At 33.4% G+C, this 16,899-nt stretch overlaps 3 protein-coding genes across 3 annotated transcripts in view; 1 reads left to right on the forward strand and 2 right to left on the reverse strand.

Moving 5' to 3' along the window:
* LOC108579018 overlaps nucleotides 1–5,214 on the forward strand; it is an 8,472-nt gene extending 3,258 nt beyond the window's left edge. Inside the window, 5 exon segments of the mRNA XM_017942445.1 lie at nucleotides 1–76; nucleotides 1,007–1,250; nucleotides 2,378–2,781; nucleotides 3,573–3,857; nucleotides 4,997–5,214. The exon segment at nucleotides 1–76 is cut by the window's left edge and continues 28 nt beyond it. Coding sequence (XP_017797934.1) covers nucleotides 1–76; nucleotides 1,007–1,250; nucleotides 2,378–2,781; nucleotides 3,573–3,857; nucleotides 4,997–5,188 — 1,201 coding nt within the window. The 3' untranslated portion in view covers nucleotides 5,189–5,214.
* A 2,864-nt stretch (nucleotides 5,215–8,078) lies between these two features.
* LOC108579010 lies at nucleotides 8,079–10,272 on the reverse strand. Its single transcript, XM_017942437.1, has 2 exons — nucleotides 9,909–10,272; nucleotides 8,079–8,371 (listed from the first exon to the last, which is right to left on the reverse strand). Exons 1-2 carry the CDS (start codon nucleotides 10,270–10,272, stop codon nucleotides 8,079–8,081), a joined length of 657 nt encoding a protein of 218 aa, XP_017797926.1.
* A 1,410-nt stretch (nucleotides 10,273–11,682) lies between these two features.
* Nucleotides 11,683–16,899, reverse strand: part of LOC108579021 — a 7,469-nt gene continuing 2,252 nt past the window's right edge. Inside the window, exons 2-5 of the mRNA XM_017942447.1 lie at nucleotides 13,435–13,624; nucleotides 13,127–13,309; nucleotides 12,837–13,089; nucleotides 11,683–12,323 (exon numbers count right to left, since the gene is read on the reverse strand). Of these exons, the coding sequence (XP_017797936.1) occupies nucleotides 11,686–12,323; nucleotides 12,837–13,089; nucleotides 13,127–13,309; nucleotides 13,435–13,624 (1,264 nt within the window). The 3' untranslated portion in view covers nucleotides 11,683–11,685. The remainder of the gene's footprint in view (nucleotides 12,324–12,836; nucleotides 13,090–13,126; nucleotides 13,310–13,434; nucleotides 13,625–16,899) is intronic.

Here is a 16,899-nt window from a genome sequence, read left to right on the forward strand (position 1 = left end):
GGTCGAGCTCACGTCTTTAATTCATGGAGATCTGGACGTGAACCTTATCGAGCAGGATGCGATTAGGAAAGAAACGGTAGGTTCATACCGCTGGTTTTCCTTTTAAATGTTGTCTCGTTCCCGCCAAAAATATCGTTGCTTGGTCACTTAAGAGAAAAAGAGAACGACAACGACAGGCGAGTTACGTTGATAAGTGTATTGACAAACAAGATTCGTTGGAAAGTAGATGAAGCAATTGAAAAACAGCTGATTGGTATTTGTCTTACTATTCTGTTACGAGGAGTGAAAAACAGTATTGTTTCTTTTAAACTGTGCGTTTGGATTTCATTTGTTGTTGCTTGTAAGTAGGCATTTAAGCTTAAAACAGCTGAAGTCTTGCCGGTGTACCTATCCAAATAAATTTTTAAGAAAATGTATTAACAGTAACATAATGTACTTTACGATACATTAACTATTTCACACTGTAAATATACGATAACCTTTCGAACCACCAGATAAATTTGGAGTAATTTAAATCACACTTTTATTTCAACGATAACATGTTTTCATTAAGATACAAAAATATTGGGTAATACTTAAATACACGAATTGAAAATCAGTTTCTTTCACGATTTCTCGTGTAACACTGTACGTTATAACTTCCATATTTCTATAAGAAACAATTCACCCCGTTTTCACTTTCGCCTCTAATCATCTCCAACGTTTCCTCCAAAGCTATCAATACCTCCTTAAATAATCGATACCTAAATTACCGCACTTACGCTTTTTCTAGAAAGTACAAATAAAATCATGTCCACTTCCTATGAAAGTGAAACGACAAACTTTCTCTAAACCGTGAATATAAACGACACCTAGAAAAATCGTCAACTCTGAAGTGTGAAAAATTCATCGTCCAAACCTCTCCCTAACTCACTGTCACATTATTATCCAAACTTTTCGTTCGTTAATCAAAACGCACACACGCGCGCGAAAATTACGAAAATTTTCTGATTCCGTTGAATTGTAGGCTGTCACACCGTTCCCAGCGAAAGAGGTGGAACGTTGCTCGAAGCATTTCGAGCCGAAGAGATCCGAGGGCGTATGCTACACACCGGAAAGGCTAATCAGATCACACGAGTACCGAATACTGACTCCGTCTCCACGCTACTTGTCAATCTCTCAGGCGAGAATCGCGTCAGAAAAGGAAAATCCAGGAAAGATGTTACGGTGCCGGCGGCGATTGAACTATTCCATCGACTCGAGGCAACTTGGTGGGTATTTCTCTGTTTAGAGAAGAAGAGAACGATCGTGTGTCGGTTGTAGAATTCGCGGAGTGTGCAACAGAGGATCGGAAACTTGTTCCGATGCGAGGCCTCTGCCGTCAGCTAACTTGAATATAACCCGGCCATTGTGTCTGACCTAGTAAAGTTTCGCGGTCTGCCAATATGTGAAATCAGCTCGCTTCATGCTCATTAGACAGTACTTTCGTTTCGACGCTTGCACTCTTAAACTTGCCTCTCGCAATGCTTTCGATCAAGCGTGCTTTTCCATCGATCTTCGAGGTTTCCCTCGTCTCAAATCCATCGCGGTGTCGCACGTTCAATCCATTGTGTTCGAAGTTTTCTCATCTCATGTGGATTGTGTCACACGATCTGTAATTCCATTGTGCTACACTTTTCACAAAACGGTTTGATATTTAAACGAGGTTTTGTGGTTTGAGAGTGACGGATATTGTAAAATAGAAATTTTTGTGAAATATTAGACGTTAATTTGGTGTCTTTTTTCAGAGAATCTCTCAGACTTCGTTGACTCAAAACCGCCGTAATTTATCGCAGAGGATCCTGTTAATTACGAAAATCGAAAATAGCGGAGATTATTTTAAACGTTAAAATTGCGTGTTTTTATTTGTAAATAGACATTGAAGTTTGTGAGAAAAGTACACCTGATGCAAAGCGTACGAAACGATTGTTATTGAAGAAGACTGTCGGGTTAATTGCTTCCAGATTCGAATAATATTAAAACAGCGCGTGTGCTGTACAATCTCAACAATATTCCCATTTCACTGAACCCTTGAAACAACAACTTCCTCAAGGCACGTTAAGACTTCAAACAACTCACCTCTCCAAACACCTCTTCACTCACACTCCACCGCTAATTCCTTATTTAAACGATAAAATCTAACGTTCTAGTATCCACCGAGTTCTTGAATCAACGTCGGTCAAACCCTTAAATCTTTCACCAAAAAAAAAAAAACGTCACCTTATTGTATCAATTACACGGAAAAGTAGTTGCAGAAGTTCACCAAATTCGACTGTACTTCGACAAATAGTAAAGCCATTTAACGAAACTTAATTGTAAGAAACAGGACTGATATAGGAACAGTGACGTGTTTGATCAGGTGGAATGGAGCTAAAATTGCTGGAACCGAAGTTAACGGAGATAATGGTGCCGGCGATCGACTCGAGTCATTGGGTGAACTACGACGAAGAGTGGAGCGGCGACGATGTAACGAGGAATAACGAAAATGAGGCGAAGAGTGAAGACATTGTGAACGTGTCCGGTGACAGGAAATCGAGCAGTTTACAGATACCAGACTCGACCAGCAAGAGATCCAGTTACGAAAGGTTGCACGTCACATGGGAGGACTGTGGAAAGATGGGGACACGGAGCTCCTCGTTGGAGGACACTTCCGGTATCCAGAGTAACGACTGGAGTTCCGACACTTACAGCGACTTGCAAAACACTCCGCTCTGTCTCTACGACGAATTGGCCACTACGAACTACAAGCTCGATTATTCGCAGGTTACATGTTTCGATTGCTTTAGTAGGAAAAGCGTTGTTGTAATTTGGGGAAACTGGAAGGATTCTGTGTTAACACTTGGTGAACGAAAGTGTGTTAGAGCGAAGCTTCTTTGGATCGCGGTAGAATTTCTTTGAAGAGTGTGCTGTTTCCATTTTTAACTCTTCGCGAACCTTGGATGAAAATGAATTCCTTTGAGTAAAAGTATATGATAACAGGAACGTTGTTCCATTTGATAAATAGCAGCTTTAATTTAGCGAAGACTGTGACATTTTCTTAGCGGTATGTTATTTAATTTATGTTGCTCTCTAATGACAAATTTTAAATAGCAGAAATTCTTTTATTAGCAATAACGAGTAGAAGATTTTCTGAAAGCTTGTACCAAAACCGTGAATGTGCAGATTTTCACTGTTTCTGCAGTAAAGTACGCTGAACGTGATTAAAGGAGGAGGGGACAATAAAAAATTGTTTTATAGTTAAATTTCAGTTTGACGTAAAGGCTGATATTTGCGAGAAAATTGGGAAAATTGTCTGATCACGAATTTTACGTTCAATTGCAAATTTCTATAATTTATAATTTAACAATTTCACAAAGTTTACAATATAATTTTGAATTTCTAAGTTTCATAACTGAACAAAATTTATAATTTAATTAAAAGTTTTTGAACTTTACGATTCAGCGAAATAATCATTTCTCCAATTGCAGATTCACGGTATCGGTGTAAGAAGGAGAATATCAGTTTGTGTTAACGAGTGTTTACTTTTTACTTGAAATTCATTTGTTGTTTAACAGGAACCATGCTGTGCGGTGAACGAAGTGGTATCGATTCTTAACGTAATCGACACAGATCCCGATAAAGCTGCGGTTCTTCTCGAGGAAGATCGTTTCTGCGACAGTACATCCTCGCATGATCAATTAACCAGGCTGGCCCTGACAATTGAAACAGACGCAAACGTGCCAGGAGTCCTCGACGATCCGGAAAATTTAGTTCAACATCTTCAAAACAAAGTGAAGAAACTTCAGGCCAGTAGCAAGGATATTTATAAGGATATATCGAATCTTCGAAAAAGTTTTCAGGTAATAATTTTGAAAGTTCAAACTTTCGCCGGAAATCTTCTTCCTTATAATGCAAAAGTTCGGACAATTCTTTAAAACAGTTCAAGCGATGTGAAGTACGTACATTAAGCTTTCTACACTGAAATTTTCAAGAATACGAAATTTTAATATTGCGAAATTTTTACGCAACATTCTGTTTCTCCTACTCTTTCTCACTCTTCGAGAAGATTTTAATATTTAGAAATTTTTCTGAATTGCAGTAAATCGACGAAGAATTTCCAAGTACACGAGAGATCGAGAAATAAATTCGCCAATAGCAGGATATTTGTTAGGAATTGGGTTTATGACATGGACGCCTGTTTACGCTATTTTTCAATGCGCCCCTTTTCTTCTTCGCGTTAATTAATTTTTCTTTCAAATTGCCCACGAAGCCCAGGAAGCGTTTTATGGCTGGAGAAAAAAAACTTTTCTGCGGGCCATATACCTTCCCGGTGCCCACTCGTGAACATTCAATAGACATAGACATGTCGTAAAACCTCTCGCGTCTCCCTGACCGCCCAAAGTCGCGGGCTACCCCTTGGGCCTCACTCCCCCGCCATCGCGACATACCACCATCCTGCCAACTTGGAAATTCCAGGGTGGACGGCATGCTCGCGGGCCAGGGAGGACCGTCCAAGGGGGTAGACCCGTCCTGATTGGCGGAAACCACCACCTTGTACCCGTACACCTATTTATAAATAAGCGCACCAACGCAGCAGAAAGACAGATCAAAAAGGGAGAATAGACAAGTAGCACGTAACGTACACACACCTCATAAAATTGTCACTTTGCAACATAAAGCCTTTGTCTTACAACATATTAAAGTACGTGCAAACTCTAAGTCACCACGACTTCACACCAAGAACCAGCGACAATCCTGCGGCACCACTCGCGAGCATACCGCTTGCTCGAAGCGCACGACGCAACAATATTTATGTAGATTTTCGCATAATTGACCTTTATAAATAATTTTTTCGATTTTCTTCTCTTCGTGCAAATTATATATGAAAAGTAGGACGATTTTCAATACGCAAGTAAAATCGTCCAAAGCAGTAATTTTCAAGCTATTGCCAATAGAACTAGTTAAAAATTTTCAAACGTGAATTTTCTTATCGTTCCAGTGCGACGAACAAAAAATGGCGGATCTCTCGTCTAACGCGAATAAACTGCGACAGGATGTTCACGAGCTGCGATACCTCGACGATCTTTTGAATCTCCTACGTGGAGAGCTGGAAAGAATCTCGAAAAGGAATTGGCCATTCGTTATAGGGCGTAGAGGTGATGATTTAGAGGAAATGAATCTCATCGTGTGAACTATCTACAGTTCGTTCAAGTGGTATCGGTGACAATTTAATAAATAAAACAAAAAGATATATAAAAATATTTCGAGATTGGCCACGAAGCAATGCCTTGTAACACGAAGAAACATAGTTTCCTTAGATATTCTTATAACACGTACGCAAGTTAAGAGCGTTTCACTGCCATTATTAATTCACCGTAAGGTGAAATTGCAAGATGAATTTGCAGAAAATTCACAGAGTTGTCGAAACTGCGTGATCGTAATAGCTAACGAGATAATATCGATTTGCTTACGCAAACTGAAATAGAATTTCGGAAAATTTCGATCTTCGAAATATGTAACGTGTTACTTGACCGTTTTATCAATTTTTCTGAAGAGAAAAATTGAATATTTACATGTGAATCTTTCCCATCAGAAAAATTCAATATTTATATAAATTTTTCCCTTCAGAAGAATTGAATATTTATAAACAAATATTTCCCTCCGGGATAATTTCTTTAGAGAATGTACGATATATTTTTATATATACAATGTAAACGATCGACAGTTCTTCTCTTCTGTAATTTTACGATTTAACGAATTACTGTACAAAATCCTCGTGTTTGTTGTTGATAAACGAACTGTCGCCAGTATTAGTATTAGTAATTAAACGCGCGATATACCGCTGGCAGGTATCGTTTAATTAAAATTAATACCTACGATAGACACTTTACGAATATTAATTTAACATTTTTTTTTTTTTATAGCCTTGTTGTTTCTTCGTTGCTATTTAAAATAACGTAATTGTCACAAACATTAGCAATTGTGTATAAAATTTTTATTTAGATAGAACGCGTAGATAAATAATTACTTTAGGATTCAAGTATGTACTTAATGAAAAATTCTAGTTCAAATATCCAACCTTTTATTTATCGAATACTTAAATCTAAAACAGACTTATAATAGATAATACGAATTAATATTATTATTTAAAAGTGTAAACAAAAATTTGTAAAGTGTCGCATTATTTTTTGAAGCATATTTATGTCACTTTTAGATTTTAAACGAAACATTATCTCAACGTAGATAAATAATTTAAAAATGTTGAATCGAAGGATTTGTATTTAAAATTTCAATGTGCATGAATGGGATAAGGATCGATTAAAAGTTTCGTAAAAACTAAAAGAAAAAATAAATTGTACCCAGGCGTGCGCGAGAAACTTTCTTTATTCAATGTAACCGGCATATTATAACTTAAATCTTTGCAGAAATATATTTTGGAATTCTGTTTTGTACCATGATTTACAACTATTTTTTATTAACTAAAATCGAACATTTCAGAAAAATATAAAAAGTAATGTTCTTTTGTATCAGTGACATTTATTTTTATATTTCATGCAAACTTTCATATTCTATCGTACTGTTCAGTTGTAAAAAGAAAAAATTGCTCACAATTTACAGTAGGCGTCATTAATTTATTGAATATTTATTTTCAACACATCTCTCATTTATTCTTGGTCAGAAACAAACATGCTGCTGATATCGTACGTTTTTTTTTTTTTATTTTCTTATCTGTTATCAACAAGATGTAACATAACTCTTCTGCTCGTATTACAATTTATTACTGTGTTTTCAAATATCCAGTATCATTGTCGTTAGTTTTTAAAAACAGAACAAAAACGAACGGTGCCATATTTCAATCTGAACAATAATAGTAATTAATAATTAGTGATTAATTAATTAACTCCATGTTCTTGTGCTATTCTAAATAACAACGTTTTAACGTTTTCGATAAGCAATAATACAATTATAAATTTACTAAAGTTTATATACGCAGTATGTATACATATATAAAATTTTGATAAGAATAAAATGTTGATTGAATTTGAACGTTTTAATCAATTTCAAAGTACGTAGGTAAAACTCTAAATAATATAGTACACATTGACAACTACTTTACTATACACACGTTACTTTACTTATGTTAATTGCCAACTCAGAAATAATTCCATTCACTGTAAAAAAATTCTACGTATTTCCATGTATAGCAAAAATAAATAATTCCATACACTAAATTCCTGGAACTATTCACACAACTCTAAATTCGTCATGCCATCTAACTCTAATTTTCTGTACACTGTAATAAAGATACAGAAGTTTAAACTAGAAAAAAAAAAATGTTAATACCTTTTACAAAACATAATTTCATATAATTTACAATTGCACAGAATCTGTAACAACGAAAGATGTAACTTCTGAAGTTTATCGAACCCTCCATACACCTATTTTAACAAAATTTATACAGCGTACAATTTTCGAAAATATATTCGACACATTTTTGTTATCGGTAATTGTTAAATTTTTTTAAGCTTTCCAAGCGATTTTGGGAAAAATTGTTTTTGGGCAACTGTGCTTTGTTGAAGGAGAAAATCAACTGTTTAAAATATAAAATGTTTTATGTGAAAACTACGAATGAAAATAGGAGATACGTACTTTTTTGGATTTCTTCTTTCGGGCTCCTTACAGTAACAATCATTACATGAATAATTGACATATTACTTAAACAAATAAAATTCCTTCAAAACTCAGTGATATCCATTAAATTCTCTAACTAATTTCCCAAATGAGAAAATAAATACTTCTCATCCTCAACTTTAAGGGCTATTTTTAAAATTCCCAATAAAAAAACCACACGTGTCGAATATTTTCTCAAAAACTGCACACCTGAGATAAATTTCGTCGTAAACGTAAGGATTAACGATCTCCCTCGCGTCACATTTCTTCCAACAAACTTCAAATACACTTCTGAAAAGCGTCCATCCCTAATTCTCCGCTCCAACTTCCTTTTCATAGTATAACGCAGCTACAAATTCGATCGATTAGCGAGAAAGGGGAAAGAAGCCACTGTACACAGAACAGAGAAATTAAATAACGTCGGTACGATGTGATTGCTTGGTGTGGTGCCTTGAAGAGTCATGATAAGCGATACCGGCCCGTAATAGTTCACCATGGCGGAACATGTCGTGTGAAGAGGACAGAGAAGGCAAAGATGGTAGCGTGGGTAACAAACAACTTAACATACTGGCACTACCATCCGACGCGTAGGCTCCATTATTGGCAGAGGCGATGGAAGCGGTACACGAACTTGACGCAGCGACCAGGGCAGAGTTTGTGCTTTGATCAGCAGTTCCCAGTACGTTTGGTCCCATCAAACTTCCTGCTCAGAAATAATATAAGAATGACATAATGTTATCGGGATTAACAGAAATTCTGTGAATAATATATTACAGTAGCTCTGTAAATAATGTATCACGGTAGTTTGGTCAGTTTTATATTTACACATACAACGTATCATGTTTGATTTTCATTTTATATTTACATACTGTGCAATCTTAATGTAATTTGAATTTTTTCTATTAAGTTGCTTGCGTGAAGGGATCAATTGATGAAAAACAGATCCAAGAGTTAAACGTGAATTATGTTGTAAAATGGAAGTTTGTGCATTTTGGATTTTTACCAATGTCAGTTCAATGGAAAGTATAAAATTTTGTTTCTCCAGACGAGAATTTAGTTGAGGCTTTTTTTTTTCAAGATTTTATTTCTTCTTATTTTGTATTAATCTTTTTGCTAAATATTTGACTTCTTTTTATTTACAACGGTATTCGTCGAGTTTTCATAAGCATTAAACGCTTATGATGAAATTAATTAACAAATGAATGACAACCATTGGGATAAGAAAATGAATAAATTGAATATGAATGGTTATTTCATAAGAAACGAATAATAAGTTTAAATGCCAATTTAACGAAGGACAGTGTGTATAATGTTTCTGTTTTAAATTATGCTCGTTTCAAACAAATGTAAAACATTATCAAAAGAAAGCAAACATATTGATTAACAACTGTTTTAACATAAATACTTGTATTTTGTTTCTTGTTCAATTACATTTACAATATAATAACTAAAAATAACTTACAATCTCTTGACACATAATGATAAATAAATTAAAGAGTACAAAAGTTACATTCCAATCCTTATATATGATGTCCTATTATACATATAACTAACACAGTAAATTAATTAGAAAAAAACCGTTCTACAGTTGGAAAATTGAATACCACAGGAAGATCGATACAATGTTACTTTCTGTATCCCGTTTAAATGTCCTCGATATACCTTATCTTCCGCCGTTTTATTACCGTTATTACACGTATTCAGATTTCACGATAACATTTTCATTTAATTGCACGTTATTAAATCTTTTCGTTTTTAAAACACAGTTTATCAATAATTACGCGGCACGTTAATTTCCATTTTTAAATCACCAGGTCTGTGTGTATGAGTGTGTGCACTATTTACAATATAACGAAGGTATACAATTAACGGTGTAAAACGTTAACAAGAATAAAATCAAATTTCATGAAAATTACATCGAAACGACAACAACTTGTGCATGATAATTGAAATGTATTATAACTACTGAAAGCAGACACCTCCATCGTTTTACCATGTTTCGTACGGTAATTAAAATAAAAATAGGAAAATAAAAATTAACGTGTATGTACAAAATATTTGAAAATGAAAAAAAGAAAAAGATAGAAATATCTTCCTTTATAGCAATTTTAACCGCACGCATTTATGCATGTACATATATATGTACGTGCATACAGCTTTCTTCTCTATTGTCAAATTTTCAAAAGTAATTTGTATCAATCGTTCCTCCTCTTCTCTAGCTCAAGCTACAAAGCATTCACCTGCAAGGCTGACGTTTGATGCACTGGAACTGACAGTCGAAGCAATGGATAAGGACGTTAATGTGGAAAAATCGGCGCTCCCCGGAGCTCTTGAATGATCCGTCTTGGTCATATGCGGTTGACAAATCGATGCAAGTGTCGATCGTACGAGATCGTTATTTCTATCGGTTCTTCGGTGTCTCATATGGACACCGGGCTTATTATTGCTACCGAGTCCGAAGTGCAGGAGCTCTAAATGCCTTCTCAAATTTCGTGACTGACGCAATATCGCTCCGCATAGTGGACAAGACGTTGGCTGATCGGACATACTTCTTGCTCTGGACAACCCATCTCCTAGAATTAATTCCGTCAAATCTAAAGACATTTAGAGACACGTGAAAAAGGGTCACTGTTATAATCGATAGGCTGTTGTAATCGAACAAGCTTCCGTCCTGGGTATTACTTCGATTAAAAAGTTACACGCTTATTGTTCTGATTCTCTTACCGGTCTAAAGGGGGCGAGCGGTCGTAATTCACGACTTCGCGAAGCTGCGCTAATAATTATCAAATAAATAAGTTATGTACAATGTAGAAAAAGACGATGTACGAAAAATATTTGCAAAAGCAGCTTGAACAACTATCTATGTAAGCCTGTTTTCGAGACTTTTGTTTTCTATCAGAGAAGTATAAAGACTAATAAAATAAATCTTTGCTACTCCGTCGAGCGAATATTATTGCCCACTCTTTTATTACGTATACCATTATTAATATAATTGAAATTGTTGCCGATTTGTTTTTATTCGCTAACAAACACTATTCGTATTCTAAACAATATACACATGCCAATAATTTTAGAGAAAAGAAGAAAATGTAGAGAACCGCAAAAATAAATCGTATATGTATATATAGGAACTGAAGTTTCTGTCAATTAACGATTTTTTAAATAATTACGACATTAACGACAAGATACGCGAATTGTTTTCGTTTTTTTTTTTTTCTTATGTAAATAGAAACGATACATTTTTGTGTTTACATCTTAGTTATTATCGTTTAATGTCGCGTTTTTAAAAGATACGTATAATCGACAGAAATCCGAATTCTACTTACACGTAATGTTAAAATATTAATTCGGTACTTTATTGGCAAAAAGAAATGAGAAAAGTAAGCTACAAAGGTAGATTTGTAATTCAGTAAGTTTATATAAAACTGATCATACAGTTATTGCGTAAGTAAATATTTGAAAGATATCGAAAATTCAGAAGTATTTTGCAATATTTATACCATCACTTTTACTATGCCTAATTCTTCATCGACTGCTATTCCCATTAACCCTAAGGATACTGCTCTTACTTACTAATGTGGAAGATTTTTGCATATTTTAACATAATTTTAAACGTTCCAGATTCTTTCGTATTAGCTTCATGCGAATTAATGAAGAAAAAAAAATGTAAATCGATGAAAAAAAAATGTAAATCGATGAAAAAAAAAGTAATAAAATAGGAATATGAAATAGACTACACAAGTAATATAACAATCAATTCATCCTGACAAACTTTACAAAATAATGTCAGTCCATTTTGTTCTTAAACAATGTAAACAAATAATAGTTTAAACATAAATTCATATAAGTACATTAAAACGATAAGTAAAAAAAGATTGCAATCGCTTAAATTAAATTCGTGACATACAAGAGTGAAACGAATTGGTGACAAAAAATAAGATATTTTCTGAGTCACAATAACAGAATCGAGCGACTCTGTCCATGTCGAATCTTTGCTTGCAATTTCTTCCTGTACGTTCATCTAGCAATAGTCGGGGACGGAATGTTGCTTTGAGGCGAAACAACATTCGGTCCGTGCGATGTTGGTGAAGGAAGTGGACTGGGTTTACAAATTATTTGCTCACAGGTACTACTTCCACTATCAGTTCCATATGTCATAGATTGCTCATTGTAACTGGACAACTCGACTTCAGGCTTTATTTCTATCATCATCGCATCAGCTGGGGAACTCTGAACCGGGTTACTACTAAATCGATATTTGCAAGACGATAACAGATGTCTACGTAAATTTCTCGCTTGTCGTAACGTAGCACCACAGAGTGGACAAACGCCTGGACAATCAGATGCACCACGTATTTTAGATAAATTCATATTGCCAGTAAGTCCACAAGACGCCGTTCCAGCAGTTGTACCCTGAGTAACTAGAGGGAGTGGCATACCAGGAGGGAAGCCCATATTTAGGGGACCAGGAAATTGCGGTATATGTAGCGGAGAGTATGGCTGCATTGGCATTAATGTATGAAGATGCGATTCATTGTCCGATATTTGATCTTGATGCGGTCCTGCTTGAGAATTTTCTGTCGACACTGGCTGCGCTTCTTGAGCACGGGGCGAATGACAACTCCGATGATTTGAATATTCCAACCGATCGTTTGCTGCTAACAGACACAAACACAATATTACCATACAGGGCTGAACTGATTTTTATATCTGAAATTTCTGAATTGTTATAACATATGGTATAATCGATTAGACGCAGTTCAACCCGATTGATGGTTGTGCTTGTGTCCGTTCCAATATACAAAAACTTGGAAGAAACTTTGAACATTTATAGATCATACTCCAAAAGCATATTAATAAGTGATAAAAATAATATATCGGACACAGAACACAAGTAGTATCACATATCCAGTGTTGTAAAAATTTGTTTACTAAATTGATTATTAAATATACATTACAACAAAATGATCAAATCAGTTCAATGTGCAAGTTGTAAATTAACAAAAATCGAACCATATTTAAAATAGATAATAATGAAATGATATCTTTCATTATTTCTAAGTAAATATTAAATACAAATGTAGAACTTATATATGTATTTCTGATTAATTTGACAAATACAGTATTTATAAAGTGTACTGCTGTATATAATACTCAATATTTCTTACCTGTTTCATCACCATGTTCAGTATTATCCTCATCTTTATGATGATCATAATTAGCTGATCGATTGTTATCGCTTCCATCTACAGTCCTATTTTCGTTATCAGCGGTATTCGTATTGCGTGGCCATTTTCCAGAAGACGAGGACGATTTTCTTCTCTTTTTTCTTCGTTTTAATGGGAAATATGGACTAATTGTTTCCTTTGATAAAGCTTCATTTGCTGTTGGTATTGCTGATACAGGTACTTCTTCCCCATTCTAAATGCATTATTGCATCTTTACTTAGAAAACATACTTCAGTCAATATAGTAGGTGGTGTTAATCCATGAATACAAAGGCAGTGAGCAGCTTGCAGTAGCGAGGGTAATTGAGATGGTTCCACACTCACTTCACCACGATATACAAACTCCAACAATGATTCCAGATCATCTGCCCCTATACCAGCTAACATAACCACTGGATGTTGACATGGTGTACTCTGTTTATGAAAAATAAATTTTTTAAAAACTAAAATATTTCATAAATACAAATTGCATTTCATCACATACCCAAAGATAATATCAAATACATCGTTAAATATAGTAAGAAAAACAATATTAAAACCTTCAATAAGTCCAATAAAAAAGGACTAGCTGCACAGAGAACTATCTTATGTGCAGGAAAACTGCGTCCACCAGCAGCTAGAGTAACATCAACCAAATCGCCATGACCTCTTAATAACTGCACCGCAGAAGCCAATGATGAACTAAATTCTCCCCAGGAGAGACTATATAGTTGGCCGCTGCTTCCCATTCTAAACAATAAATTACATACAACTTAAACAAACTTTCTAGAAAATGTTGTAAAAGATATTTATGACATAGTGTACAATAGTAAATCAGTGTCTCCATATTGTTATAATGGAATTCAACAATTCATAATGTATTACAAGAGAAATAGAAAGAATTCAACATACATGTATTTATTTAACACGACAATGTGTAGAAACGAAATTAATTAAGATTCTAGAAAATTGACCACTAACGGTAACGATACGTACTCGTCTCCCCCAACCACATTCTCTTAATTAGTGCCCCCACCCCGAAAAATATGATCTCGGCGTCGTCTGAAAGTTAACCTAACAAATGCATCTAGCACGAAAAAATGATCAAAATATCAAACAAAAATACATGATTACAATCTAACAATAAATAGAATAGTTTACACACTTATAGGAGACACGCAAATTAAAAGAATTTGGTACGATGTATTTAATAAAGAATAACTCACGTTGAGTTAAAACTTATCGCTGTAAATTGTTCGTTATGTTACAGTAAACCACGTTTAATTCGTTGTTCGTACGTTATAGGAACAAGAATAATGGTTTCGTTTTCGTAATTTTACGAAGTATGCGCCCTTTTGGGCCAAATAGATACACGATTCAAAAAATGAAATTCAAATACTGTCAGAAATTATCATGCACGTCACATTTTACTAGATTGTGCTGCCACCATATTACCATTAAAAAAGGCACTCCTGATAAAACTAAGGAAGAGTTTTGGCGGAAATTATATAAAAGTGAAACATACTCAAACATTATATTTTGTAATATTAGTGCAATTTCTAAATAGAATTATTTCTATTGCTTTCCTTCAGAATATTTTTCGTACTAGATAATTGCATTGTTCGTAACATAATAAAGGGTAAATTCAATTGTAAAAGTTTACAAACAAGTCAAAAGTATTTGTAGGTCACTTTTAATATTTCATTCGCTAAATAAATACAGTAATAACTTAAGATCATATTATGAAATAGTGTTTTAATACAATTGACATAAATTAATTTTAAAAAGATATAATTATATCGATAATGTTCAGTAAAGACAGTGTTAAACTACAGCCGAATTATATTACGAAGAAAATTGTGGAAAAAGAAGTCGTAAAAGCGTTACAAAAAGAAGGTATTAAAATTATCGTAACATTGATTGTATGTACGTCATTATAACAAGATTACACATAATTTATACTAGACGATAATTAATATTTAAAAGCGAGTGTTATTCTTTCAAATTTGATGTAATTATTTGGGGAAATAATGAAACGTTACGTATGCACATGAATTTTTTATTTTTAGAATATACATTAAACGCGGTTAATAGATACGGTGAAAATTTACTACACATTAGCGCAGCAAATGGGTGTCTTGACATTGCAAAAGAAATTTTACGAAAACAAGACTCTTGTCAAATTATTGATAGGAAGACTAAATTTGGTTGGACACCATTAATGTTAGCAATTCGTAATAGAGATGTTAAAACGGTGGAATATCTTTTAGAAAAAAATGCTAATGTAAATGAATCAACTTATCTTGGTAAATTCATTATATCTTATAAAGAAATTTATTCTGTACAAGAAATTTCATTGCAACATTAAGGGATTCATTTTTTTTTAATCTTTAGGCATGTCAGTTTTTGGTTTAGCTGCTGCTATAAACAAAGATATGTTTGAAACTGTATATAAAGCATGTCCATCAGCGCTATTAAATTCTATAAATGATGATATTACACCACTTTGTATTGCTGCTATGAAAAATGATAAGAATTTATTCTTTAGATTAATAGAATTAGGCTTTGATATTTCTAAAAACAGTAAGATATTGTTTTTTTAATTAATATAAATCGGGGTTTTTTAAATCGTTTATTTTTATTATTGTTGTTAAATTCTCCATAGATGAATATACTTCCATTATGATGAAACAATCAGCTATACCTGAAATAAAAAAATTAACAAAACATCTTGATATAGAAAATTATTGGAATGATACTTTAGATAATATTGTTGTAGAAAATGCATCAAATAGAGAGGACCATTTGCATTTTTTTAACTTCAATGGAATTGAAGAAAATTATTTAATAGGGAAAGTGGATTGTGTTCAAAATAAACATGATAATAGTAATATATCTCTTTTAAATGTTCCTATTGTACCAAAGTTTACATTTGACACTGCAGAATCTAATACTGACAAATGTCACAACAATATAATAACAAATTCAAACAAGTGTTTAAAATCTTGTACATTAAATTTAATGACAAATAAATTAGAATCTGCACAATGTAATTTAATTTCACCAACTTTGAGTTTTACTCTTAATGAAATTTTACCCATTTCTCCAAATACTATTAGCTTTAATATTGCAAGTGATGCAGAAGATAAACAATTAATTCAAAATCAAAGTGAAATTGTAACAACATATCCAAAAGATAACAAAGATTTAACTGAACAACCTTTACAGAGGTATATTAATATATTATACTATTTATAATATCTAACAAAATAAGAACATTGTTTTAATTAAATTGCATTGTTTGTAAAGATTGCAACATATTCGTCCACATGATTTAAATATTAAAAGTGAGGAAGAGGATCTTAATGCAACTCTTGAATATGTACCTGAATTTAGCCCTCTACGTTCACCAAATGTACCTCCAGATATAAATGATGAAAATGTATTTGGAGAAAGTACACCAACACCACCACGTTATAAAACACCTCCAAGAGGAATGATATTAAATTCAGAAGAAGCAAAAATGTTTGTTTTATTAAAACATTATGGATTGGGTCAACATGTGCCTATATTTCTACAACAGGAAGTAAATGCATTTCAAATGTATTTCAAATTAGAAGAAATTTTCTGTTATTTCTTATATTCTGATTTGCTGTTTTTGTGCAATTTATTTTAGATTGACATTGATTTGTTTATGATTCTTACTGATGAAGACTTAATTCAGATTGGTATAAAAAATGAAGTTGACAGGAAAGCTATATTACATGTTATAATGGATTATAATAACTCTAAACACTAAATTAAAGAATTATATAAAAATACATTTATTTTAATTTTTAATTATATTAAATTATACATTTTTATTTTATTTATTGTATTTTTTATATGAGATAATACTTTGTTAATAAGTTCAGCTTTTTTTGTTTTAGAATTATGTGGAATTGAATGCCTTTTTAGCCAATCACTTAAAACACTACTTTTTACTTGATCTAATTGGTTATTTCTTGCCATTGCTTCTACATTGA

Source organism: Habropoda laboriosa, unplaced genomic scaffold (genome assembly GCF_001263275.1).
Source record: "Habropoda laboriosa isolate 0110345459 unplaced genomic scaffold, ASM126327v1 scaffold78, whole genome shotgun sequence".
Lineage (NCBI taxonomy): Eukaryota > Metazoa > Arthropoda > Insecta > Hymenoptera > Apidae > Habropoda > Habropoda laboriosa.

Bases quoted from the DNA above. Each gene is read 5' to 3' on its own strand.
- LOC108579010 (XM_017942437.1), bottom strand. From the start codon at position 10,272: ATGTCTTTAGATTTGACGGAATTAATTCTAGGAGATGGGTTGTCCAGA. The intron at 8,372-9,908 runs GTGAATGCTTTG...ATTTCTGAGCAG, and splicing joins ATCAAACGTCAGCCTTGCAG to GAAGTTTGATGGGACCAAAC.